This window comes from Diceros bicornis, chromosome 26 (genome assembly GCF_020826845.1).
Source record: "Diceros bicornis minor isolate mBicDic1 chromosome 26, mDicBic1.mat.cur, whole genome shotgun sequence".
In the NCBI taxonomy this organism is placed as follows: Eukaryota; Metazoa; Chordata; class Mammalia; order Perissodactyla; family Rhinocerotidae; genus Diceros; species Diceros bicornis.
In genome coordinates, this window is record NC_080765.1 from 2425776 (window position 1) to 2449625 (window position 23850).

Sequence of the window (23850 nt, forward strand, 5' to 3'; positions counted from 1 at the left end):
CCAGCCCAGCTAGGGAATGGGGGCGTCAGGCTGGGGCTCTGGGAAGCCCGGCCCTGCCCCAGGATTTTGGGTAATCGGGGGAGGTTTCTTCCCAGCCCTCTTGGCAAGGATGGGAATTAGGGGCTCAGTGAGGGGGTCAGACGGGCCTGGATTTGAATCACTTGTCGGTTGTGTGGATAAGTGATTTATCCTCTCTGAGCTTCAGTTTCTTCATCTGTAAAATGGGGGGTGATAACGACACCTTCCTGCCGAGGTTGTGGGGATTAGGTGAGATATTACATCCTGGTGAAGCCCTCACCGTGGTGCCTCAAATGAAGGAAGTACCCAGTGAGGGTGGCTGTCATGTTCCATGCCCAAGACGGGCAGGAGCTCTGGGTGGGGGAAGTCATCGTGAGAAGGCACCAGCAGAAAGGAAGGCAGTCAGAGTAGTCCAAAGGTGATGCCAGTGGCCCAGAAGGCCCTCTCCTCCTTCTGTCTGCTTAGTTCCTCTGGCAAGTCAGATGGCAGCAGAAGCAGATAGAGGGAAGCGCCCCGCCCTCACCCCAACACATACACACCCATGGAGACCCCCAGCCCCAGGCCTGGAAGCTCTGACTGCCCATCCAGACAGCGCCCCCACCTCAGGGCCAGGAGTTCCTCCAGGAGACTGGGCACAAGCAGGTGGGCCCAAGGCTGACCCTCACAGCCCCCAGCAGCTCCAGACTCCTGCCTTCTGGAAGAGCCAGGGGAACCAGCTTCATCCCCTGGCCAGCAGGACTCCGATAATGCAAAGCCTATCTCTGTTTGATTTCAGAAGACTTGACGATGCGGGGGACTGCCCTTTCATGCCCAGACACCTCATCCAAAGGCCTGGGAGAGACAGGACAGAGTGGCCCTTGCAACTCAGCTGAGTCTGCTTCTCCTGGGCTGAGGACAGCAGCATCACTTCTCAGGACCTAAGAGCCATCCCTCTCTCTGTCTCGCTCTGTCCATCTCGATCTCTCCTCTCTTTCTCCCCCACCCACCCCGCTTGCAGAGAGGCAATGGGGAGCAGTGGTTAAGGACACAGACTGCCTGGTTTGAATCCCAGCCCGGCTACCCAATGACTCAGTGGACTTTAAGCCTGAGGTTCCCCATCTATAAAATGGGTTAGTAAGAACAATGGCACATCCCTCACAAGGGAAGCTGGAATGAGTTAATACAAGCAAAGCCCTCAGAATGGTATTTGGCTAGAATGAATACTCAATAAATGCTAGCCCTCATTATTTTTTATTTGCGTCTCCATCTTGCATGTTTATTGACTCAGATTTTCCAGGAGAAGGAGGTGCAGAAGGAGGCATGAAGCTCTGTGGTTTAAATTGCCTGTTGCTCCAGGGCCTCCGGGCTGGGGGCTACAGCAACAAAGATTCCTTTCAGTTGGGGCCAGTGATGCTCTGATAAAGACTGACCACAGGATGCAGCGTCATGGGCTCTGTGCTCACACCCCAGGCCTCGGAGGCTGGGCCAGAACCGCAGCTGAGGCCATTCTGGGCAGGGATGGGGCAAAGCTCTAAGCCCCAGGCCACAGCCTGGCCACACTTCTCTGCGTTCCCAGGGCCCTTCTCCCCCTGCTTCCCCACCGCCCTGCATGCTGAATATCTGGCTTCCTGCCATGGCTGTTTGTACCTGCTGTCATAGGAGGCTCCAAGTCCAAGAAGGCAGCATCTTAGAATCTTGGAATTATAGGTCTTGAGTGTAGCACTAGGAGGTTGTCCAACACAGCTTTGGGCTCCTTGTGAGAGTAGCCTCTGCCATCTTCCTGACAGTAAGCAGCCTTGCCAGCTTGGATCCCTCTTGTGACAGGGAGCTCACTACCACAATGACAGTGATTTAAGACTCCCAAATGCTTTCACTCATTAGGGTCCCATGTCCCCAGTGAGGTCAGAAAGGCAAGGTCTTTAAGTCCATTGAGGAGGAACCAATCCAGACCACTGCTGGGCAGTTCCCACAGCTCGAAAGTTTCCTCCAACCCAGACCCGCCTCCCTTCTCTTTATGTGTCTCTGCCCCGGCACCCCCTTGTCCCAAGGTGGTCTTTCCCTCATGCCAGCTCCAGTTCCCTGAGGCAATCTGCTTTTCCAGGTGCTCTTTTCTGAGTCAGGGGCCTCTGGGCTGCCATAGAGCCCCCATCCTGCCAAGCACAGGGATTGGCAGAGGAGGAAGGAGGAGAAGGGAAGTGACAACTGGGCGCATCGTGTGAGGTGGGCTCTGTGAGGGACCCAGTGCAGTCCCCCACAGCTGGTGGCACACCCTGCAGCACCCCAGGCACCCGGGAGGGGGTGGGTAGGCAGGCGATACTGGGAGCCCTACAGGCTCTTTCAAACGATGCCACGCGGCTGCCGGGTGAGTCAGTGCAGAGTGGCAGCTGTCACCACTCCTCGCAGGGGACGTGTATCCACATTATGTCAAAACTAAGCTATTCCCAAGGCAGCCCCAGGGGAGGCCCCGTGAGCTGTGTCATCCAGAAGGAAGAGCGAGCCTTCTGCACACAGGACCCCCGCCTCAAGGCAGGGAACCCCAGGCCATGCCAACTCCAGACCCAGTGGGGCACAGGGCAAGGCGGGGTAACCACAGGGCTCCAGCCCTCCAGATGTGCGGCCAGCATTCCTCTGTGGAGACGGGGCGGAGCAGCAGCCAGGGGCCCAGATGGGCTGCATTAATCTGGGAGCAGGCTCTTCGGGGCCCAGATGCTCCGTGTGCAGCCGGCGAGCCGGCTGTGGGCTCCAGATGGGGGCCTGCAATGGGGAAGCGACCAGCTCCAGACACGTGCAGTCTGAGCAGCAGTGGCTGCAGGCCTCAGCACAGCACCCGGGCCTGGGCCCTCTCCACTCATGTCCTCTCCAGGACCCCCACCCCCAGCCCACAGGCCCCAGGGCCAAGAGGGGTTCAGGGCTCAAAAAACTGCGACTCAGGATGTGCAGAGCCCAAAGGCTCATGCTTCATTGCATGAGCAGGGACAGAGCCCGGGGACCTGCACAGAGTCACACAGGCCAGGGACAGGCTGGAACCCCAATGGGAGCAGAGGGTCCAAGGCCCCTCAAGCCACAGGCAGCTTCAGGGCGGGCGCTTTGGGGCCAGATGCCTACCTCTCCACACCCCCACACAGACACCCTCAGCCCCACGCAATTAGGTGACCTGGACATGGTTGGCCGAGCAGTGGGAGGGGGCACTGCCCTGACCTTCGAGGCAGGGTTTGTGGGGGGCGGGACAGAGTTCAGCCCCAGGAATCTTGGAGGATGCAGCCTTGCCCTGGGGGCCCTGCCCCTCAGCCTCCCCCTACTGCCAACAGCGCTGTTCCACTGGGAAGTGGAGAGGCAGGAGCCCAGCTAGGCAGAGGCCTTGGGCCGACCGCTAACCCCCGGCCCCAGGCCCTCACCCCCAAAACTGAGGTGGTGGAAGAGGCACTCCCACTCACTGAGCACCCACCAGAGGCCGGGCCCGTGCAGGCCGCTCACCTGCCATGTCAGTTCCCCACAGCTTCTGTGTGAGGTATGGTGTCCCCATCTCCTAGATGGGCAGCTCCCACAGGAGCCAGCCTGTCTAGGGCCACCTGGCTGGGCCAGGCAGGGCCCAGCAGGGCTGGCGGAGCTCCAGGGACCTGCCCCTGGCCCGGGCTTGGTCTCAGACTTGGGGCTCTGAGGGCTGGTGGCTCCACATGGGTCTGGAGAAAGCCTTCGTAAGGAAGCCCAGAGGAGGCGCCCTCCGCAGGACCTGGCTCCCCTTCCCTTTCAGCACATCTGCTTCATATGGTGGGACAGCTGAGAGAAACCCAGAAAAGACAGAGTCCCGGGACTGCAGCAGACCCTCCCGCCACCCAGCGGCCTCCAGCTAGAGAACTGGAGTCTCCCAGCAGCCCTCCCTCAATGACAGGAGCTTCCCCCCACACCCCCCACCAGCCCCTAGAAGTACACTGAGAGGACAGGGATGAGGGCAAAGGGCAGGCCCTCAGGAGAGCACCTCATTCTCTAAGCTTCAGTCCCCAGGTCTGCACAGTGGCCCCAGCCCTGGAGTCTGAGCCAGGAGGGCATGGCAGTCACAGTGGGCAGAGGTGGGAGGTCAGGCCCGCCTAGAAGAGGCCTCCCAGTGGACAGCAACCCCTGGACCCCAGCTGAGAGGCAAGGTGAACTGACATGGCTACGCCTGCGGAGGGCGTCCACGGACTCCTTCTGAACCTGCCCTGACAAGGCAGCCGAGGAGAGGGACAGCAGGACCGGCACAGTCTGGCCTGGGCGGGAGCTGGCTGGGGGGTGGGCTGAAGCGAGAAGCACTAATAGGTTATGTCAGGCGAGAGGTCTGGGGAGGGGGCCGCGCCTCTCAGCTCTGGCAGCCCCACCTGGGGCCTGCGCCCAAGAGCTGAGGCCTGGAGAGTGATGCTGGCTTGGTTCTGAGTGCGGTGCGAGGGCCGCTGGGCCTGGAGTGGGGAAGCCTCACTTAGCCACAGTGGCCAGGAAGGCAGGATGAGCCTTCCTGGTGGCTGGTGAACACAGAGACACTCTCCATGGGCCGTGGCGTCCTATGCAGAGGAAGCTGCAGGGTCTCTCCAACCCTGCACGGAGCTCAGCTTGGTGGGGAGCAGAGCTCTGGTGACCACCCCCAGGCTCAGAGGGCCCTCTCACGTCCCCTCACTTCCTCCTCTGCCCAGACCCCTGCCCCAGGGCTCCAGGAGCCCATCCCCAAGTCAGGGGACCCTGATTTCTCAGCCCCTTACTCTCGCTGCTCTGCCTAGGGTCTGCCCAGCACTGCCCCATCCTCCAAGCTGTGCCTTGACATCCCCCAACACCACTGTCTCTTCCGGGGTTGGGATGGGATCAGGAGCTGGGGGACAGGGCAAGGCCTGAAAATGAGCCCCTCTCCCAGGGCTCAGGGCTGTGGGCTCAGGGGGTGAGTGGGCGCCCAAGGAAGCAGAGGGGGGCTCAGTGCAGGGGGGGTCAGTGAAAGGCCAGAGACTTAGGCCTGTGACTGAGGAGGGGGCCCCTCGCAACCGTGGCAGGGTGGCCAGGGCCCTGTGTGTCTTGGCTGAGTGGGACCCCTGGGCCGCCAGGTATGTAACAATTCCAGCCATTTCCTGCCCTATTAATGAGAAAGGGGCTGATATAAATACACGCTCAGCATAAACAAATACAGGCCAGGCCCGGACTGCATAGCAGACAGATTGCGTGGAGCTGCTGGCCAGCCCTTCAGCCGGTTCCCCCACCCTGCCCACAGCCCCCCCATTGCCCCCCACTTGTTTTCCTCCAGCAGGCCAGGGCCCCTCCACACTCACAGGCCTGAGACAGACAGACTGACTGCCCTCACCCTTGGCCTCAGAGTGGGGTCCTTATAGCCCCCAGGAAGGCGGCAGGCTGGGAGAGGGAACTGGGATCCCCGCCCCTTCCTGCTGCAGACCTGAAGCGGGACGGCTCGTGCACAGAGCCATGACATCCCTGTGAGGCCCCGGGTGCTATCACTGTGCCTCTTCACAGGTGGGGAAACTGAGGCTCACAGCGTTAAGGAACTTGCCCAAGGTCACACGGCTAGGAGGTGGTGAGTCCAAGATTCAAACCAGAAGCTTTCTGATCCCAAGCCCTCTGATCTGCCCACTGTGTGTGAGGGACAGCCAAGAACAGATGTCACCCTCCTCCCTCCCTCCCAAGCCCCAGCCCTGGAAGGACTTACGTTCAGGGCCTGGAAGCATGAGCTTCAGGGAGCCACATCTCAGTCCCTGGAAGGGCCCTCTCCGACAGAGCTGCACGTGCAGGCCCAGCTCTTGCCAGCCCGAGACCACCTCCCAGCCGGGGCGTCCAGGACATTGAGGTCCCTCGTATGCTGACTGTCCCATCTGGGAATCACTCTGTCACCCCACATTGCACAGACATGGAAACTGAGGCGCAGAGGGGCCAGAGCCTCACTCAAGGTCACACAGAGAGGCAGGGCCGAGTTATGGAACCCAAGCATCTGGCCCCAGCCTGGGGACTTCTCCTCGGGCCTCGGGCTCAAAGTGGGAGGGGCCGTTTCCTCTCACCAGCCTCCCCTGCCCAGTGCCACCCCAGCTCCCCAGCCTACACACTTCAGGTGTCGGCCTACGACCCAGAGCCCAGCCTTGGGCCCTACCACAGCAACAGGGGCTAGAAAAACCCAGGTCCAGACCGGTAGAAGCCTGACAAATTTCATACAGCAAGGGGCAGGTCTGGGGCCAGCGCCCAGGGTCTCGCCCTCTGGCTGCAGCACATTCCTCTCTTGCAGACCCAGCTCAAATGCCCCTCCTTCAGGAAGGTTGGCCAGCCACCCCGACCCAAAAGAACGGCTCCCGGTCTGCTCCCGGCCCTCCTCTGCCTTCAAGCCTTTGAAGTCTTCTCTCACTGGTGTGTCTCCTAAGTGGGCACTGGCCCAAGGCATGGCCATGCTGGAGTGCCCCCTGCAGAGCCCTAGTGTGGAAAGTAGGGGCAAGGCCTTTACAAAGTTACAGTCTCATCACCACCAGCTCCCAACGATTTGGGAGCCTACTATTCAAGGGGATGAGTTGGGCAGGGGGCTCCCTCAGAGCAAGAGGTCCTAAGCCCCAGCTGGTCTCCTGGCTCCACCCCACCCCCAGGTCCAGGGCCCAGGCTAGCCCCTCTCCCTGTTGCAGGCTGGACCCGTGATCTCTTAGCCCCCAGCCATGGTCCCTTCTTCCCATGCTCACCCGAGCCATGTGAGGTCTCAGCCCCGGGCCCCCAGGGACGTGGCGGGTGGGTGTGGGAGCATAGCATGTGGAAGGTCAGAGAGGAGCTCCCCAGGGCAGGGGCCACCCCCCAACCTACACCCCTCCATCCCCTCCCCAGGCAGTTCCTCCGAGGCCCACCCCCTCCCAGGCTTCAGAGCTATATTGTGGGAAAAAGCCAAACCCAATGCAGCCATTAGAAAGGATGAGACATCCATGTGGATTGACTTGGAAATGAGTGGGTGGCATATTGTCAAGTGCCAAAACGCAATTCGCCTAACAATATGTATAGTATGATCAGATCTCCATCAGCACAATCTCTAGGTATACAGTCACGTGAGCATGCATGCAGGTTTGCATTATGCAAAGAATTGTGGCTGGAAAGATATACAACACAGTTGACCCTGTTTTTCTCAAGTTTAGAACCAGAGAAGAAGGAAACATTTTTACCTTAACATCTCTGCATTTTGGTACATGAGGCAACAAAAGAACCCGAATAGTCAAAGCAATCCTGAGAAAAAAGAACAAAGCTGGAGGCATCACAATCTCTGAATTCAAAACATACTACAAAGCTATAGTAATCAAAACAGCCTGGTACTGGCACAAAAACAGACACACAGATCAATGGAACAGAATTGAAAGCACAGAAATAAAACCACACATCTACAGACAGCTAATCTTCAACAAAGAAGCCAAGAACATACAATGGAGAAAGGAGGGTCTCTTCAATAAATGGTGTTGGGAAAACTGGACAGTCACATGCAAAAGAATGAAAGTAGACTATTATCTTACACCATACACAAAAATCAACTCAAAATGGATCAAAGACCTGAAGGTGAGACCTGAAACTATAAAACTCCTGGAGGAAAATATAAGCAGTACACTCTTTGACATTGGTTATAGAGGGATCTTTTTGAATTCCATGTCTACACGGACAAGTGAAACAAAAGAAAAAATAAACAAGTGGGACTTCATCAGAATAAAGAGCTTCCGCAAGGCAAACAAAATCAGGATAAAAATGAAAAGACAACCCCCCAGCTGGGGGAAAGTATTTGCAAAGCATATATCCTACAAGGGGTTAATCTCTATAATACACAAAGAACTCACACAACTGAACAACAAAAAACCAAACAACCCAATCAAAAAATGGGCAGAGGCTGGTGGCGTAGTGGTTAAGTGTGCGCGCTCTGCTTCAGCAGCCCGGGGTTCACAGGTTCAGCCCGCGCACGCACCAATGCACCGCTGGTCAAGCCATGCTGTGGAGGCGTTCCATATAAAGTGGAGGAAGATGGGCACGGATGTTAGCCCAGGGCCAGTCTTCCTCAGCAAAAAGAGGAGGATTGGCAACAGATGTTAGCTCAGGGCTAATCTTTCTCACCAAAAAACAAAACGGGGGGGCGGGGAGAGAATATGAGCAGACATTTTTCCAAGGAAGATAAACAGATGGCCAACAGGCACATAAAAAGATATTCAACATCACTAATCATCAGGGAAATGCAAATCGAAACTACACTAAAATATCACCTTATACCCATCAGAATGGCTATAATCACCAAGACAAAAAATAACAAATGCTGGCGAGGTTGTGGAGAAAAGGGAGCCCTCATACACAGCTGGTGGGAATGCAAACTAGTGCAGCCTCTATGGAAAACAGTATGGAGATTCCACAAAAAATTAAAAATAGAAATACCTTATGATCCGGCTATCCCACTACTAGGTATTTATCCAAAGATCCTGAAATCAACAATCCAAAGAGTTTTATGCACCCCCATGTTCATTGCAGCATTATTCACTATAGCCAAGACATGGAAGCAACCCAAGTGTCCCTCGACTGATGACTGGATAAAGAAGATGTGGTATATATATACCATGGAACACTACTCAGCCATTAAAAAAGACAAAATCGTCTCACTTGCAACAACATGGATGGACCTGGAGGATAGTATTATGTTAAGTGAAATAAGCCAGACAGAGAAAGACAAACACCACATGATTTCACTCGTATGTAGAAGATAAACTAACACACGGACAGAGAGAACAGTTTGCTGGTTACCAGGGGGTGGGCACAAGGGGTGAAGGGAGGCATTTATATGGTGACTGACAAACAATAATGTACAACTAAAAGTTCACAATGTTATAAACTATTATGATATCAATTTTAAAAAAAAGCTTTAAAAAATGGAAAATGATGCAATTCAACCATAACTTTGTATATGTAAACTATTTTACATTGTATTGCAATATTTTGTTTCCATTTTTGTCTTTTCCACTAGATGGCGAACTCTTTGAGTGTATGGCCAGATTTACTTATTTTTTGAATCTTTATCACTTAGCCCATTATCTAGCGCATAGCTCCCCACTAAAATGTTCAATAAGTAAGTGGCTAAGTAAATACACAAATAAATGAATGAGTGAATAGATGAGTTGGGCTATATGATCTCTGAAGTCACTTCCTGCCTCCAAGACTCTAGGTGTCTAAACTTTACATACTGTGGCTATTCATTAGTCGTTTAAAAGAAAAATTTAGTATGATCTTAGGAAAAAATGGGAGTGAAGTTAAATTCCAAAGCATTTTTCATGTGGAATAAAATTCATTCATGAACCTCAATACAATCCTATGGTTTATTTCAGCAAATTCAGCTTTATCTAGTGTAGTTAAAAATGTTCTGATTAATTAGATATTCTGAGAAGTATATTAGGACACCACTAAGCATCATAGAAGTGGAGGAATACCGATTAATGTATAGGAGCGTGGAGATGATAACATTTTGGCCTACAATTTTAGGGCACATTATTTCAGGCCTTATACCATACAATAAAATTTACTTTACAAAAAAAATTTAGTAGAAGGAAAAAATACCAGTATCACATACACAGTCTCGCCTCTAGCCCCACCGCCCCGGGCTGTGCGAGCTCCCTGCTGGTCCAGACCTCCAGCCCGTCCCCCAGCTCCATCCAGGCACTTCCCCTCCCCTGTGGCCTTTGAGGCCCCTCTCCACTCACCCTCCTGCCCCTCCAGCACCCCAGGCCCCACAGGCCCAGCCCTGTCAAGCAGCAGCTTGGTCCCTGGCAGCTCAAGGCCCACCCAGCTCCACACGGCTGCTCCGGGTTCTCCACCCAGTCCCCCTGTCCCCACCCTCAGCAGAGGCCAACTTCACATACTTCTGCACTCAGCCTTCCCTGTAAGCTGTGTGTTCTGGAATCCCAGTCATGTTTACCCCTTCACCAGGATCTTATAAGGCCCTCCCCAGCAAGTGTTCTGCCTCGTTCGCCAGATAGGAGCCCTTCAGATGTCTCCCCTCAGAGGCAGGCTGGGCCTGCTCCTCAGACCCGGAGGAAGGGCCTAGAAGTTCACCCCATACCCATCCGCAGGTCCCTATGGGAGGCAAGGCAGGAATCTTGCCCCCACTTCCCTGGGAACCAGAATGGAGAAGGCGAAAGCAGGGCAGAACTCTCTGGAACATCTTCTCACACTCCCAGCACCCTTGGGCTTGGGAGTGAGTGAGGGGTGATTGCTAACCCCCAAGAAACCATCCCTTCCCCTTCTCTCACAGAATCACTCCACTCAGGGTGGCAGCTGGGGCATCTGAGCCCCTGTAGCCTGAGCTTGCATAGCTCCATCAGCCATTCCCTCAGCAGAACCTGGGCAGCTAGGGGTGAGTCTGAGATACTGGACGCTTCCCTCCCCTGGAGGAGATGGATGGATGGATGGATCTGTGGAAGGACTTGTGGGTGAGGAGGTGGATGGGTGGATAGATGGATGGATGGATGTGTGCATGGATTTGTGGGTGAATGGGTGAATGGATGGGTAGGTGGGTGAGTCAACAAGCTGAGGGATGGATGGATGGATGGGTGGGTAGATGGGTGGGTGGGTGGATGGGTGGATAGGTGGATGGATGGATGGGAAAGTGAGGGGCTAAGTGTATAAATGAACGGATGGACTAGTTGCAGTCTGGACCAGGAATAACTATTTCTCAAAGGAATTTTCTAAATCTCTGAAATATGAGGCCCTGGCACCCCCCAGAGGCTAGAGTCTCTAACTACCCATCTCCCCTAAAGCCCTGGACACCAACAGTCCTGAGAATCAGCAGCATGGCCCTGGAGAAAGTTAGGGGTTCTGGGAAACAAAAAACCTAGGGTCCAGTGCTGGCCCTTCGCCTAACTTACTCTGGGACCTTGGGAATGTTCAACCTTCTGAGGCTCAATTTTCTCATCTGGAAAATGGAGCTAATCAAACCGGATGCCTGTGTTGCTATGAGATTTAAACAAAATTACGTGTGTAAAGTGTCTGAGATGGTTATCTGGCCGTATCAGGTGCTCCCAGAATGTGATTTCTTTTCCAGGGGCAGCCCTAGGGCACGCATGCGCACACACACACATGTACATACACACACATGCGCACACATGTGCACACACACACATCCCCCCAGCCCAGTAGGGAAAAGGGACAGAGAGTGAGCCCCCAGGCCAGACCAGACCAGGAGAGGCAGATGGGGAAAGATTTATTCTCCAGGGGTTCCGTGCTCTGGCAGGACTGGCCCAGCCTGGGGGACCAGGGGCTCAGGAAGCAGGGACTCTGACAAGGGCCCTGGGGCCTCCTGGGGCTCAACCTCCTGGGCCCGTGCCAGCTGGGCCGTGTGCTCAAAGGCAGCGTGCAGCAGGTGGGAGGCGAGGCAGGTGGTCCAGGTGAGGAGATAGGCCAGGTGCCAGGAGGTGAGCACTGCCGCGCTCTCCAACCTCCAGTACAGACGCTTCAGCAGGGCCAGGAGCTCCCGCACCACGCGCTTCTCCAGCCCGGCCTGGAGGGGGCAAGCGGATGGCCAGGTGGTCACCAGGAGCTCACATGGCTGCACTGCCTGGCTGCTAGCCCCCTAGCCCAGCCCTGGCCATGCCCAGTGCCCCAGGCCTGCCCTCAGCGGCCCAGCCCATACACCGTCTGCCCACCTTGCTGGGCAGCCAGCCCAGGCCACAGCGGTGGGCTGTCCAGCACAGCTTCCAGGTCAGCAGCAGCAGCAACAAGACTGCCAGCATCAGGCTGTGTAGACATGACAGAGACAGGTCTGTCCAGGTGGCCACAGACAGGCCCGGCTGCTCCCAGGCACCTAGGCGCTTTGGGGCCAGGCCCAAGGCCTGGGCACAGCCCAGCATGCCCGTCCACACCAGCCTGGGTGCCCGCAGCACCAGCCGCACAGGAACCTCCATCAGTGCCAGTCCAGCCCGGAGAACCCGGCCCATGGGGCAGGCTGTGAGTGCCGGGGGCAGTGAGTGGGCCTGCCAGCCACGGGACCCCTGGGCCTCCTGGGCCAGCCCCGACAGCCAGTGGTTGAAGAGGACGATCTTGAGGAGCAAGAAATTATAGAGGCGGACCCGGTTCTGGACCAGCTGCAGGAGAAGGAGAGACAGTCACCACCCACTGTCACTCACTCGGGGAGGAACCCCACCTGCTCCCTGTTTTACTGTGGGGGGCGCTGCCAGGCCACCTCATGCCAGGCCTTCCCCATCTCAAGGCCTCAGTTTCCCCACACACAAGAATGAACTTTATCTGTCCACTTCTAAGGACTTCACTCTTAGGGAGGGAGATTTAGAAGATGTTTCATATTATATTTGGTTTTTTGTGTGTGTGAGGAAGATCAGCCCTAAGCTAACATCCGATGCCAATCCTCCTCTTTTTGTTGAGGAAGACGGGCCCTAGACTAACACCTGTGCCCATCCTCCTCCACTTTATATGGGACATCGCCACAGGATGGCTTGACAGGTGGTGCGTCGGTGCGCACCCGGGATCCAAACCTGCGAACCCCGGGCCACCGAAGCGGAGCGCACACTTAACCACTTGCGCCACCAGGCTGGCCCTATATTTGGTTTTAAATGGTTATTTATAATACTCCAGACTGAAGGAGGTGGATTTATTATTATTATTATTATTATTATCATTGTTATTATTATATAAGGAATGACCCTTAGCCCTTTCATCCTGTGGGATTTGAACCCAGGTCGGTTTCTTCTCACAAACACCTGGGCTTTCCTGCACATCAGTTGCCTCTTGGTTTCATGAGGGCAGCTAGGGGTGAAGGGGAGTGCCCTTAGGGGTAGGGAGATGTGAGGCATGGGGGGCAGTGACAGCATTAATGACTGACCCACTGCAAGAGCTGAAGGAGAGGGAGGGACCCAAAAAGATATCCAGATTTCTGTCCTGGGTGACAGGGTGGATGTGATGGCTCCCATCCACTGGGAGGAAGAGTGGGGTTGGGGGGGAAGGGTCTGAAAACGAGGAAGTCTCACCTGAGTCCTGGAGCTGAACAGCCCCTCCTCACAGCCCTAAAGCCCCCAGCCCCTAAGTAACGCCAACCCACCCATCTGGACCCCACATGCCCCTTTCCACAGGACCACCTGGAGCCCTAAGTGACTGTTGTGGGAGGCAGACATCTGGGATTGGCTGTGTGCCCCACCATGGGTGGGATCAGCAGAGCTGAGGGGGTGGGGCCATGCTGGGAAAGGAAGGGAACCCAGGGGTTCAGCTAGGAGAGGAATTAGGATGGAGGGAGGAAACAGGAGCTGGCCGCCAGCTTATGATGTTGAGACCAGGGAGGAGAGAAACATACGGTACCCCACAAGATCCATTATAGGAGAGGAAATAGCCTCAGAGAGGTGGAGTAATTTGCCCAGAGCCACACAGCTAAAGAGTGGAACAGCCGAGATTCAAATCCAACTGTCTGTCTCTTTCGACTGCACCGTGTAATCTCCACTTCCTATGCCACAGTTGAAGACCCAGGGGACCCTCTTCTGATAACTCAGCCCTCTGAGGAGTTGTGATTTGGAGATGTGGCCCCGGTCATCAGCATTTGCATGTTTGAAAAAGACGGATGGGAAGGGCAATGCTTAACCCTATATAGAGAAAATACGAGCACTGTGGCTTGGGGGTGGGACCTCTGGGAGCCGTCAGACAGGCAGTCAGCTAGTTCCACGGTCGGGACAGGTCGGCAGGATCCAGCAGCTCTGAGGTGGCTGTGAAGGGCCAGGTGTGTGGCCTCCGCCCTCTGCCCCTCACCCCCACTCACCAGCACTGAGAGCTTCCCCACCAGTAGCAGAATCCCCACAAGGCTGGATCTCACAGGAGGGACAACCTCCATGTTCGGCCCTCCTACCCCTCCTCCAGCTGGGAGAGGCAGGGTGACCTCACAGATGCCACAGGTGCGGGCCAAGTTACCGTGGGGACCCAGTTGCCACAAGAGACCCCCTTTCCCTCCCTCCCCCTGGAGGAGGTCCTCGGCGCCCGCAGGAGACCACGGAAGCAGCAGTGTGCACGGAAGCTGGGGCAGAGGGTGGGCGGGCACTGCGCCTCCCACATCCCTCCAAACCCCATGATAGTAAAGGCCTAGGAAATAGAAATCTTCCCCCAGGGCCACAGGTGCCGAAATGTGGACAGGCAGACAGAAGCCTCAGCTGCCCGAACCTGAAGGCCCTACCTAAGCGCCCCCATTCATTCCTGCTTTTTGCTAAAGGTTGGGCCCCAGTCACAAAGCAGAGAAATTAGGTTGTGACCTTTATTCTCAGGTCTTAGTAATGTCTCGGTGGGTTCTGAGACCAGGGAGAGAGAAAATGTGCCGACATAAAGGCCTCGGAGTGTCCCGGAGAGGGGCAGGTTCTGAGCGAAGGAGGGCAATTTGCTGAGCCAGCCCCCTCGGGGCCACGAGGGGCCAGAGGAGGCCACAGGCGGCCTGCAGCATCTTGGAGAGGTGGCAGAACCTGGCATTAGGGTCAAAGAATTAGAATTCTGGGAGAGCCCAGAACCTTGAGCACAGTGTTTCTTACCTTGCTTTCCTGTCTGGGTCCCGGCAGGTGGCCCCAGGAGGCTGCAGGACCACGCTCTCATGACATTCAGAAACTTTAAAAAGCACGCACTCTGGTGGAAAGGGCGCTATGAGAGCAGGGCTCTGTGAGGAGAGGCCCCCTCTGTGCAGATTGGAAGGTGGGTGCTGCCCGGGCCCTTGCTCACAGTGTGATTTCAGTCCTCACTCACTCCCTCAGCCAGGCACACTTGTGCAGGATACAACCTGCCCAACTGTACAGGGCAGCCTGCCATAACGAGTCCCTGGAATGTCAACCATGACTTTTGCCCAGGGCAGTCCTGTTCGCCCATTCATTCCCTCCCCTGGAGCAACAGCTGGAGGGTGGAATGTGCAAAGTCCCTCCACTCTGTCTTCTGCCCTGGCCCCTCCCCCACCCACTCTCTATGTCTCCAACACTATGGCACTGAGAGGTCACTGGGGCTTTAGAAAGGCCTCCTTGAGCTAAGTTTTGAAGCGTGGGTAGGAGTTTTCCAGAGAAGAAAGTGTGGAGCATGGTTGAGGCAAAGGAAACAGCATGATTCAAACAATTCAGTATTACTAGAGCGGGGAGGAGCACAAAGTAGGTGGTGAGGTCGGCAAGGGCCACATAGGTCATGGAATATTCTATTAAAGGACAGAAGCCATTGAAGAACGGAGGATGAAAGGCAAGTGGAGATCGCTGGGGGCTTTAGAACAGTCCCTCCAGCTGCATGAGGAGGCTAGACTGGGGGGAGTGGGGGCCTTGGGGGAGATCAGATAGGAACCCACAACAATAAACCCTCCAGGCATGAGATGATGGGAGCCTGGACCAGGGCTGTAGCGCTGGGAATGGGGAGAAGCGGACAGATGCCAGACACGTGTGGAAGGTGGAACTGACAGAGCCCCACTGTCAAGAACAATGAAAGGTCCAAGACTGCACCCTGCTTGCGCGCTAACCCGTCAGCCCGGCAGAGTTCCTCGGATGCCGGGAGAAGGCACAAGCCTCCTGGGTCAGAGCAGAAGGACAATTTACTACTCACAGCACTAGCAGTAAACTAGAGTATACGTATTTTGCATTGGTTCTTTGAGGCCCGAATCCCACGAGTGACGTGAAAAGGGTCAGAGGACACCTGTACACAGAGTGAGCATATCACAGAAGAGAGACTCGGAGCCTAGGGAACCCGAATCTTTTAGAACGGGCAGTAAGCAAGCCTGCCCTTTGCTCCAGAGGTTGACACTGTGTCTTCCAAGGTGGTTCGATACACAGACATCCTGGAAGAGATCCTCCAGAACAAAGAGCAAGAAATTCCCGTGCAGAAACACGAGAGACCAGTGGAGAATCATCTCCCAACAGAGAACTGACTAAGAAGAGAGGTAAAGTGAGGCAGGGGTCGAGGATCCCCCTCAGAAGGCTTGGGCAGAAGGCAGATGGTGGTGCTGCAGCCCACCAAGGTGGGGCGGGGAGGAGGAGCGGGTTTGGGGAAGGGTGTCAGGTAGGGAGGGCTGAAACTAGAATTTGCAACTCGTTTTCCCTCTTCTCTTTGGCTTGCCCCGCCCCTGCCATCAGCCAGCATTGCCATACCCAGAATTCCACTGTCACCAAGGCTGAGTTGATGGTCTTCAGCCTCATATTGACCCAACTCCCTGCACCTCGTGGTCCAGGCTGGAGCTGGAGTTGCAAAGACCTCACTCTGCACCACTGCTCCCAGGGTGGCTTCTCAGGGTGCCTCTCAAGTCCCATTAAAATGCCAGGCCCAGGTCTCAGGCTCAGCGCCACTCAGCTGTCCCCCACCGACGCCAGAGCCCTCATCGTGGTCCCCAAGCTGGATTTCAGCAAGGCCTCTCTGTGGCTCTGTGGCTGCCTAGACCACAGGTGGGGAGGGACACAGAGGGGCCACAGGGCTGGAAATCTAGTGACGGATATTGGAGGCCTCCCCCGGAGTGTGAAACCCACACAGGACCTCCCCCTAGCTAGCTTGGGGAACACAGCCCCAGCCATGCGGTCCCATGGGTGGGAAACCCCAGCATGGCCCGTCACCCTCCTTCCTCATCTTCACTTCAAGCCGCCTCTGCAGGCCAAGACCATGAATCCTGTTCACTACAGTGCCCCACGCCTAAAAGCGTTGAGTTCATAGTAAGAGCTCCGTAAATATTTGTTGCATTAATAAATGAGTAACGGCCTCCAAGATCCCTCCCTGCCAGGATGGACATGAGGATGGCACAGGCTGCTGCAGAAGGCCCCCCGACTTTGGATCCTTCAGCAGGCAGTCATCAGCCCCTTCTCTTTCCTACTCAGTACCTAGGTTCAAGGCCATCCGTGCACCCTTGTGCCGCGTGGCCTTGGGCAATACCTCCCCTCCAGGGTCTCATCTTGCAAGGTAGCAGGGAGGACCAGGTGGGGTAACCCAGTTATCAGTGGCTGCTGCCTTGCCCGACGCCAGAGAGCGCCATTCCCCGGCCCCTGCCCGGTCCGCGGAGAGCCCCCTCCCCTGCCCAGGACGGAGGGCGAGAGGAGAGGCGGGAAGCCCCCGCGACTTCCGCGCAGCCCGGCGCCCGAGGGGCTCCGGCGCGCTCCCCTGCGGGTGCGGGACGGCGGCGCGCCGCGCGGGGGCAGCAGAGACCGGGGGCGCGCCGCACAGTGGTGGAAAGTTTTCGGTTGGCTGTTTGTTTCTTCTTAGCCCGCGAGGCCGGTTTCCCTGCGACAACAACCGTGCGTCACCCCGAGGAGCTCACCTGGTGCAGCTCGGGTCATGCCTGGGTTGCTAGAGGTGAAACCACCGAGAAAGGATCAGGACCCATATTCTCCCTCCTTCTTCCATGTTCCAATGTTAAAACTTCACTTTATTTCAAATCTTCATTCATTTTTTTTTCCCCCAGAAGGACACAAAAATGATAAATATGCCTTCGTACTTATTGGAACTTGTATTTTTTTTTCCTTCTAAAGATGGCTTTATCGAAGCCACTTAGGTGCAAACATAATGATTAAAAACTTAAGAAAGCCTGAGGGTCCCACCCTGGTTCAGGGAAAATGTTCTGCAGTTGGCCAGACTTGGGTTTGAACTGACCTCTGCCGCTTAATTACAAGTCTGTGCTCCTAACCCGAAGTTCCTTATTTGTACAGACTTTGTAGAACCTACCAGGTGAGGTTGCGGGGCAGAGTCAATGAAATGGGGTCTGTGAAGTGCTGTGAGTGTCCCTGGCCCCACACCCATGCTCCGGGGCTGGTGGGTAAGTGAAGTCAGCATCTGTGGGTGAAAAGGCACCCAAGAATTTTTAACAACAAACTACAAACTGGAAAAAATTGCTTTAAATTATGTGCAAATTTGTAAAAAGAAGTCACCCCCAGGTTGCACCAAAATTGTATGAATTGGTAAACCAATATGTGAAGATACTCATTTCAAGCAAACTGCTTTCAGGCAATTCACTTGGAGCCCAAGACTAGATTTTTAAATTCCAAAAAACACTGCCAAATATAAAGAAGGATCATTGCTGCCTTAAAACTAATTCAAAATTTTTTAACACAAAAATGAATGAAAATGCTTTAAAAGTGTTCTTTAGGGCTGGCCTGATGGCCTAGTGGTTAAGTTCATGTGCTCTGCTTCGGCAGCCGGGGTTCGGGGTTCAGATCCCGGATGCGGACCTACTCACCGCTTATCAAGCCATGCTGTGGTGGCATCCCACATACAAAATAGAGGAAGATGGGCACGGATGTTAGCTCAGGGACAATCTTCCTTAGCAAAAAGAGGAAGATTGGCAACGGATATTGTTAGCTCAGGGCCAATCTTCCTCACCAAAAATAAAAAATAAAATAAATAAGTAAAAGTGTGCTTTAAAAGGATATAAAGTTGCCCAACCATCCCTTTGTTCAAAAACATTATTCACCCCCAAAATAAAAGTTTGGATAAATGGACAAAAACGTATAAATGTCAGCCACAAATTGCAAAGTCACACTTGTGAGACACAAAAATCATCAACATATGAGAAAACAGCAATGGGAAATATGATTTTCACCAACTTATTTATTGATCAGTTCATTCAGAACCAACATGTTTAGTGCATTTGTTTTCTGCCAGCTCACCAAACCTCTCTCTGGAATGTTCTCCCACCCACCGCCCACCCATCCTACCACTCCCTCTCTCTCCTCGCTCTTTTCTCTACCCGGCCTCTTGAGTCCTAAAGAAAACATCCCTCCCTCCGTTGAAGGGTATTTAAGTTGTGCCCCTGTCTTGGCCATTGTGAAGAAGGCTGCAGTGACCACGGGGTGCAGCTGTCTCGTCCCCACCCTTATGTCAGTTCCTTTGGATAGACACCCAGAGGTGGGACTGCTGGGTCACATGGGGGTTCTATTTTTAATTTTCTGAGGAACCTCCATACTGCTTTTCATAGCGGCTGCACCTACTTACACTCCCACGAGTGAGAGAGAGACAGCGATAGACAGAGCTGGATACACGCGCACACGATGGGCTGTTATTCAGCCTTTGAAAAGAAGGAATCCTGACAACATGGATGGAGCTGCGGGACGTGATGCTAAGTGAGATAAGCAAGATACAGAAAGAGAAATACTGCATGATTTCACTTTTATGTGGAATCGAAAAAAGCCAAGTTCACAGAAACAATAGAATGGTGATTACCAGAGGCTAGGGTTGGGGGAAATGGGGTGATGTTGGCCAAAGGGTACAAAGTTTCAGTTATACAAGATGAATAAGTTCTAGAGATCTAATGTAAAGCATGGTGACAACAGCTAACAATACTGTACACTGTATTGTATACTTGAAATTCGCTAAGAGGATAGACCTTATTCAATCTTCTCAACACACATACAGATGGTAGCTATGCAGAGGTGAGACATATCTTCATGGATCGTGGTGGTCATTTCACACTGTATACGTATATCAAAACATCAAGTTGTACACCTTAAAGGCATAACATTTTTAATAAAAGAAAAAAGAATGGTTCTCAGTACCCCCTCACCTGACCGTTTAAGCTGTGCTGTTGAAAGAAGTCCTGCCGCCGCCTCATCACCCCACCAGCCACTGGCCAGCCAGCTTCTACTCCCCAGCTCACGGCCCTGGCCCAAGTCGCCGATAAACTCCTTGTTGGTGAATCTGTGTAGAGACACCATGAGCAAAGCCAAAAGGCAGTCACAGCCTGGAAAGTATGTTTGCAACCCATGAAACAGTCCAAGGATCAGTATCCAGAACGTACAGAATATCCCAGGAACTCCTACAAATAAAAGAGAAATAAGATAAGATCAAGTGACTCAATAGAACACATAGGCAATGGCAATTCACAGGAGAGGAAAGAAACCCAAAGAGCCAACAAACACATGATAAGATGTTCAACTTCATTAGCAATCGAGGGAAATGCAAATTAAAACCACAATGAGATGCTATCTCACACTCATTGGAAAAAGCAAAAAAGTCTGACCTTGCACCACACGCTGCGGCAACCAGGGCGTCAGGCGCAGCCAACGCCTGACCCGGCAGTGCCATGCTGGTTTTTCAGATCCTGAGAGCCACCCACGGTAAGAAACATGTTGTACTAAGCCGCCCATTACACACACATGTGAAACCAAACAGGAAGTTAAAACAGTAATTACCCTTACTACGTGCAATGTGCTCTTTTAGTTTCTATTCATTCTATTTCACAACCAACTGAATTGTTTTCACTCACACTAATGAGTTGCAAACCCCAGCCTGGAAAGCACTCCTTCCAGAAGCATCCACTTGTGAACAAAGAAATATGTATGAGGCTATTGTAGCAGCATTTTTTCCATCAATAGGGAAATGGATAAATGAACTGGGTGTATCTGTCTGAGGGATGACTAAGCAGTGATTAAAATGAATGAGATCTGTACACACTGCCATAGAAAGATTTCGAAAACAGTGTTAAATGAAAAAGTAAAGTTACAGAGTAATAGCTACAAAATGATAGCATTTATATAAATTTTTTTAAACCCTGAAGCAATATTATATGTTGTTCTGGACACATATGGAGTAAAAATATAGAAATGAGACCTAGAAGGTCCTCACCCATTCGTGGTGTCAACTGGTTCCCTGAGACAGCAGATGGAGGAGGGAGGAGGGAGGAGGGAAAGTCAGCTTCATCTGTAACGCTCTCTGCTTTTTCTACTTGCAAATATTCTGAAGCAATGATGACAAAATGCTAACATTTGCTCATTCTGGGTGGTGGATACCTGAAGGTTGAAAGCAAGCCAGTCAAGCAAAGATCTGAGGGAAGAGTAATCCAAGCCCCAAAACAGCAGTGCAAAGGCCCTGAGGTAACCATGGCATGTTCCAGAAACAGCAGAGGCCAGGATAGCGAAGAGAGGAGGAGAGAGGTTAGGGATGTAGTTGGTAAGAAATTTGGATTTTAGGTTTATAAGCAGGGGAGTAAGCTCATGAAATTTATACTGTAAGAGTGTTATTCTAGTTGGACATGTTTTGGTAACTATTGAAATTGAGTGATGAACAAATATATAGGAATTGTTGTACCAATATCTTCTTTCGTGTGTGTTTGAAATTTTCCATAAAAAGTTTTAAAGTAATAATCAATACTACCTCCGGCTACTGTGAGGAAAATGGACTGTGGGTAGGGGCAATGGGGGAGGCAGGAGGCCAGTGAGGAGACCGCTGGATTTTAGGTTTGGGTGAGAGGGAAGGGTGGATGGGGCCAGAGAGGGAGAGATGGAGGGGAGAGACCACAGGATCCGCCGAATGCCTTGGGCTGAGCCCCTGGGTGCACAGTGGTCCGGGGCATCTGCTGAGTCAGGAGGCGGAGGAGGGGCAGATTTGGGCGGGGCGGGGGGGAATGAAAGCCGGTTTTGGGCGCATTGCCAGAGAGAGGCCTGTGGCCTCCAAGGGGAGATGTCAGGTGCTCGAGTCCAGAGTTCAGGGGCGAGTCGGGGCTAGGAGTCACCATTTAGGAATCCCTGGCATATAAATAGTACTTAAAACTAGGGACTAGATGAGATCACCTAGGAAGTGGGTGTTGATAGAGAAGAACAGAGGGCCCAGGACTGAGCCCGGGGGCTCTCCTACGTTTCCAGGTGGAGAGGAGGAGGAGGAGGCAGTGAAGGAGAGCAGGAGGAGCAGCTTCCAAGGTAGGAAGAAACCAGAAGGAAGGGAAGATACTCTCTTGTCCCCCAAACTCCACAACCTATCAACCCCAAGGCACCCCCTCCATGGCAGCCCCTGACGCTGCTCAGTACTCCAGCTCTCACCCGAAGAATTGCAACAGACTCAGAATTTGCAGGCACCCCGTCCACTTGCCACGCTGCCTTCTGGAGCCATCTGTGCAAAATGCAGATCTGATGCTGTAGCCCCACGTAGCTCATTCAGGATTAGAAAGCAAGCCCACAGCCTGGTGACCACGATCCCTGTGGCCTGGCCCCACCCTGGTCAGCAGCCACACCTGCGGGCGCTCCCGCCCTCCACAGACACACACGCGTTCACACACCCAGGAGCAGGTGCTATAGCTTGCACCAACAGCTGTTCCCCTCTCTCTCCTTCCCAGAGGCCGGGCTCGCTTCCCACACCGAGTCTGGAAATGCCAGACCATGCTTTCCCAGCCCCTAGGGCTTCTGGGAAAATATCCTCCCTCCCAAAAAAAGAGAGAGAGGCAAGGAGACAAGGCCCATCCCTAGCCTGCCTTGGGGCTTTGTATGTGAGGACACACAAATGCTTGAGGTGCTACCACCATCTTGTGACCAGAAGGAGCCAACAGGCAAACGCACAGCATGGCAAACGAGAGAATGGGGTTTGGGTCCTTGGTGAAATCGGTGGGCCACTGGGCTAGCCTTCGTACTGCTGACCACTGGGCTTCTTGCAAGAAGAAATAGCGAACCCCTACTATGTAAACCACCTCGGCCTGGGCTTCCGACACCTGCACTCCGGAGCATCCCAACCGACCTCCACGTCCCTGCACAAGCGCACACGCCACCGCATATGCCAGGCCCCCTGAGCGTCGTGCCTTCCCCCAGAACTCGTGTCCGTCGGCATCACCGAGTCCTGGCCTGGCGCGGCCCCCTCGTCCGCTCACTCTGGCCTCGGGGTGACTCTCGCCTCTCCTTCTCGGCACCGGCTGCCCCTGGCATCTGGCTTGTGCCTCTGTGAGATGGGACGTTCGCTGTGAAACATGAACTTCCGCTTTTAACATGCCTCCTCACCCCCACACTATTTCCTGTTACCCAACCCGCCTCCCGATTTTGGCAGCAGCTGGACGGGGTGGTGTCCACTGCCCCAGGGGAGGGTCATTTTCAGCAAAAGACAGAAAAGACTTTTGGGTTCCAAAAGCTTAGGACTTCAGGGAACTGAAGGGTTAGATGAAACAAAAAAACATGATGAGTTAGAGAAAGGCCTCGCACCCAAAGCTAGAACAGGTTCCTGGTCTCCAGAGAGGAAGGAATAGAGTGGGCTGTGGGGAGACAAGTCGGTGGGGCCTGGGGTCCATGCCTGGGAGGAGTAGAGCAATGTCCAGAGACCACCAGCCCCCACCAGTGTCCCCGTGGCAAGTTTTGTCCTCCATCAAGGCCCAGGAGCCATCACTGTAGGAGCCATGTTGGTACCCAAAGACTGTGCAGCCCCGGCCAGCCAGCAGACACCACCAAGGGGCTGCGGGGGCAGCTATGCAGGCCCCCTGAGCACCCCAGGGCTTCTCCTGGAGCCACTCAAGCCACCTTCTGATGGTCCAACAGGACTGCCTTTACTGAGGCCATCCATCTTACTTGAAGGGTCACCCCCACAATGACATTTCTCAACACTGTCAAAATTGACTTTAGCGGAGCCATTTTAAAATGGAGTCAGAGCTGCCTTTCCAGAGAAACTGCCTTGCTGTCTTGAACCTTGGACTGGGCCAAAACGGCCACTGTTTTACAAGTAATTGTTTGAGAAGTCAGCAGAGAATGGACTTCCCCATCACAAAGACTGAGGGTTGTGGACTTTCTGAAGATAGAATCAATAGTCAATCAATGTTTAGCCAAGACTAGCTCTCTGCCTCCAACGCCAATGAAAATTCTTTGTCACACAACCTCCCTTCTTGGCCTTTAAAAGCCCCTGACTTTCACTTCCTGGCGGAACACTGTTCAGCTTTCTACCTGAATCTCTGCTCCCCGAATTGCAATTCTTTGATCCCAAATAAAAGCCGTGCCTCTTAAACTGGCTTCTGTTTTCACAAGTTGACCACATCATAGTGCCCACCTACCCCCACCCTAGACAAAGTAGTGGTCTTGGGGTAGGGGAGGGTGTTAGCCGGAAAAGCCTGCATGTGGATACTGAGGAGACAGTGACCAGAGCCTGGGCAGGAGAAGACACCCCTCCCCCTCCTCCCCCACTAGTGGGGTGGGGGGCTAT

At 53.8% G+C, this 23850-nt stretch overlaps 1 protein-coding gene and 1 long non-coding RNA gene across 2 annotated transcripts; both read right to left on the reverse strand.

The window, feature by feature from the left end:
• Positions 1–11197: 11197 nt before the first annotated feature.
• TMEM270 (transmembrane protein 270) lies at positions 11198–13822 on the reverse strand. The gene is made up of 3 exons (XM_058570547.1): positions 13751–13822; positions 11640–12077; positions 11198–11533 (listed from the first exon to the last, which is right to left on the reverse strand). Exons 1-3 carry the CDS (start codon positions 13820–13822, stop codon positions 11198–11200), a joined length of 846 nt encoding a protein of 281 aa, XP_058426530.1.
• Positions 13823–18644: 4822 nt separating this feature from the next.
• LOC131422923 (uncharacterized) lies at positions 18645–22726 on the reverse strand. The gene is made up of 4 exons (XR_009224152.1): positions 22411–22726; positions 21723–21792; positions 20533–20696; positions 18645–19723 (listed from the first exon to the last, which is right to left on the reverse strand). It is a non-coding gene; the product is annotated as an uncharacterized LOC131422923 (long non-coding RNA).
• Between the last annotated feature and the right edge of the window lie 1124 nt (positions 22727–23850).

What these genes read in the sequence shown, in the direction of transcription:
- TMEM270 (XM_058570547.1), bottom strand. Translation starts at nt 13,822, where the DNA reads ATGGAGGTTGTCCCTCCTGTGAGATCCAGCCTTGTGGGGATTCTGCTA. An exon ending in TGGGGAAGCTCTCAGTGCTG is followed by an intron (nt 12,078 to 13,750) that starts GTGAGTGGGGGT and finishes CTTCTCCTGCAG; the next exon opens with CTGGTCCAGAACCGGGTCCG. An exon ending in TGGGCTGGCTGCCCAGCAAG is followed by an intron (nt 11,534 to 11,639) that starts GTGGGCAGACGG and finishes CAGCCATGTGAG; the next exon opens with CTCCTGGTGACCACCTGGCC.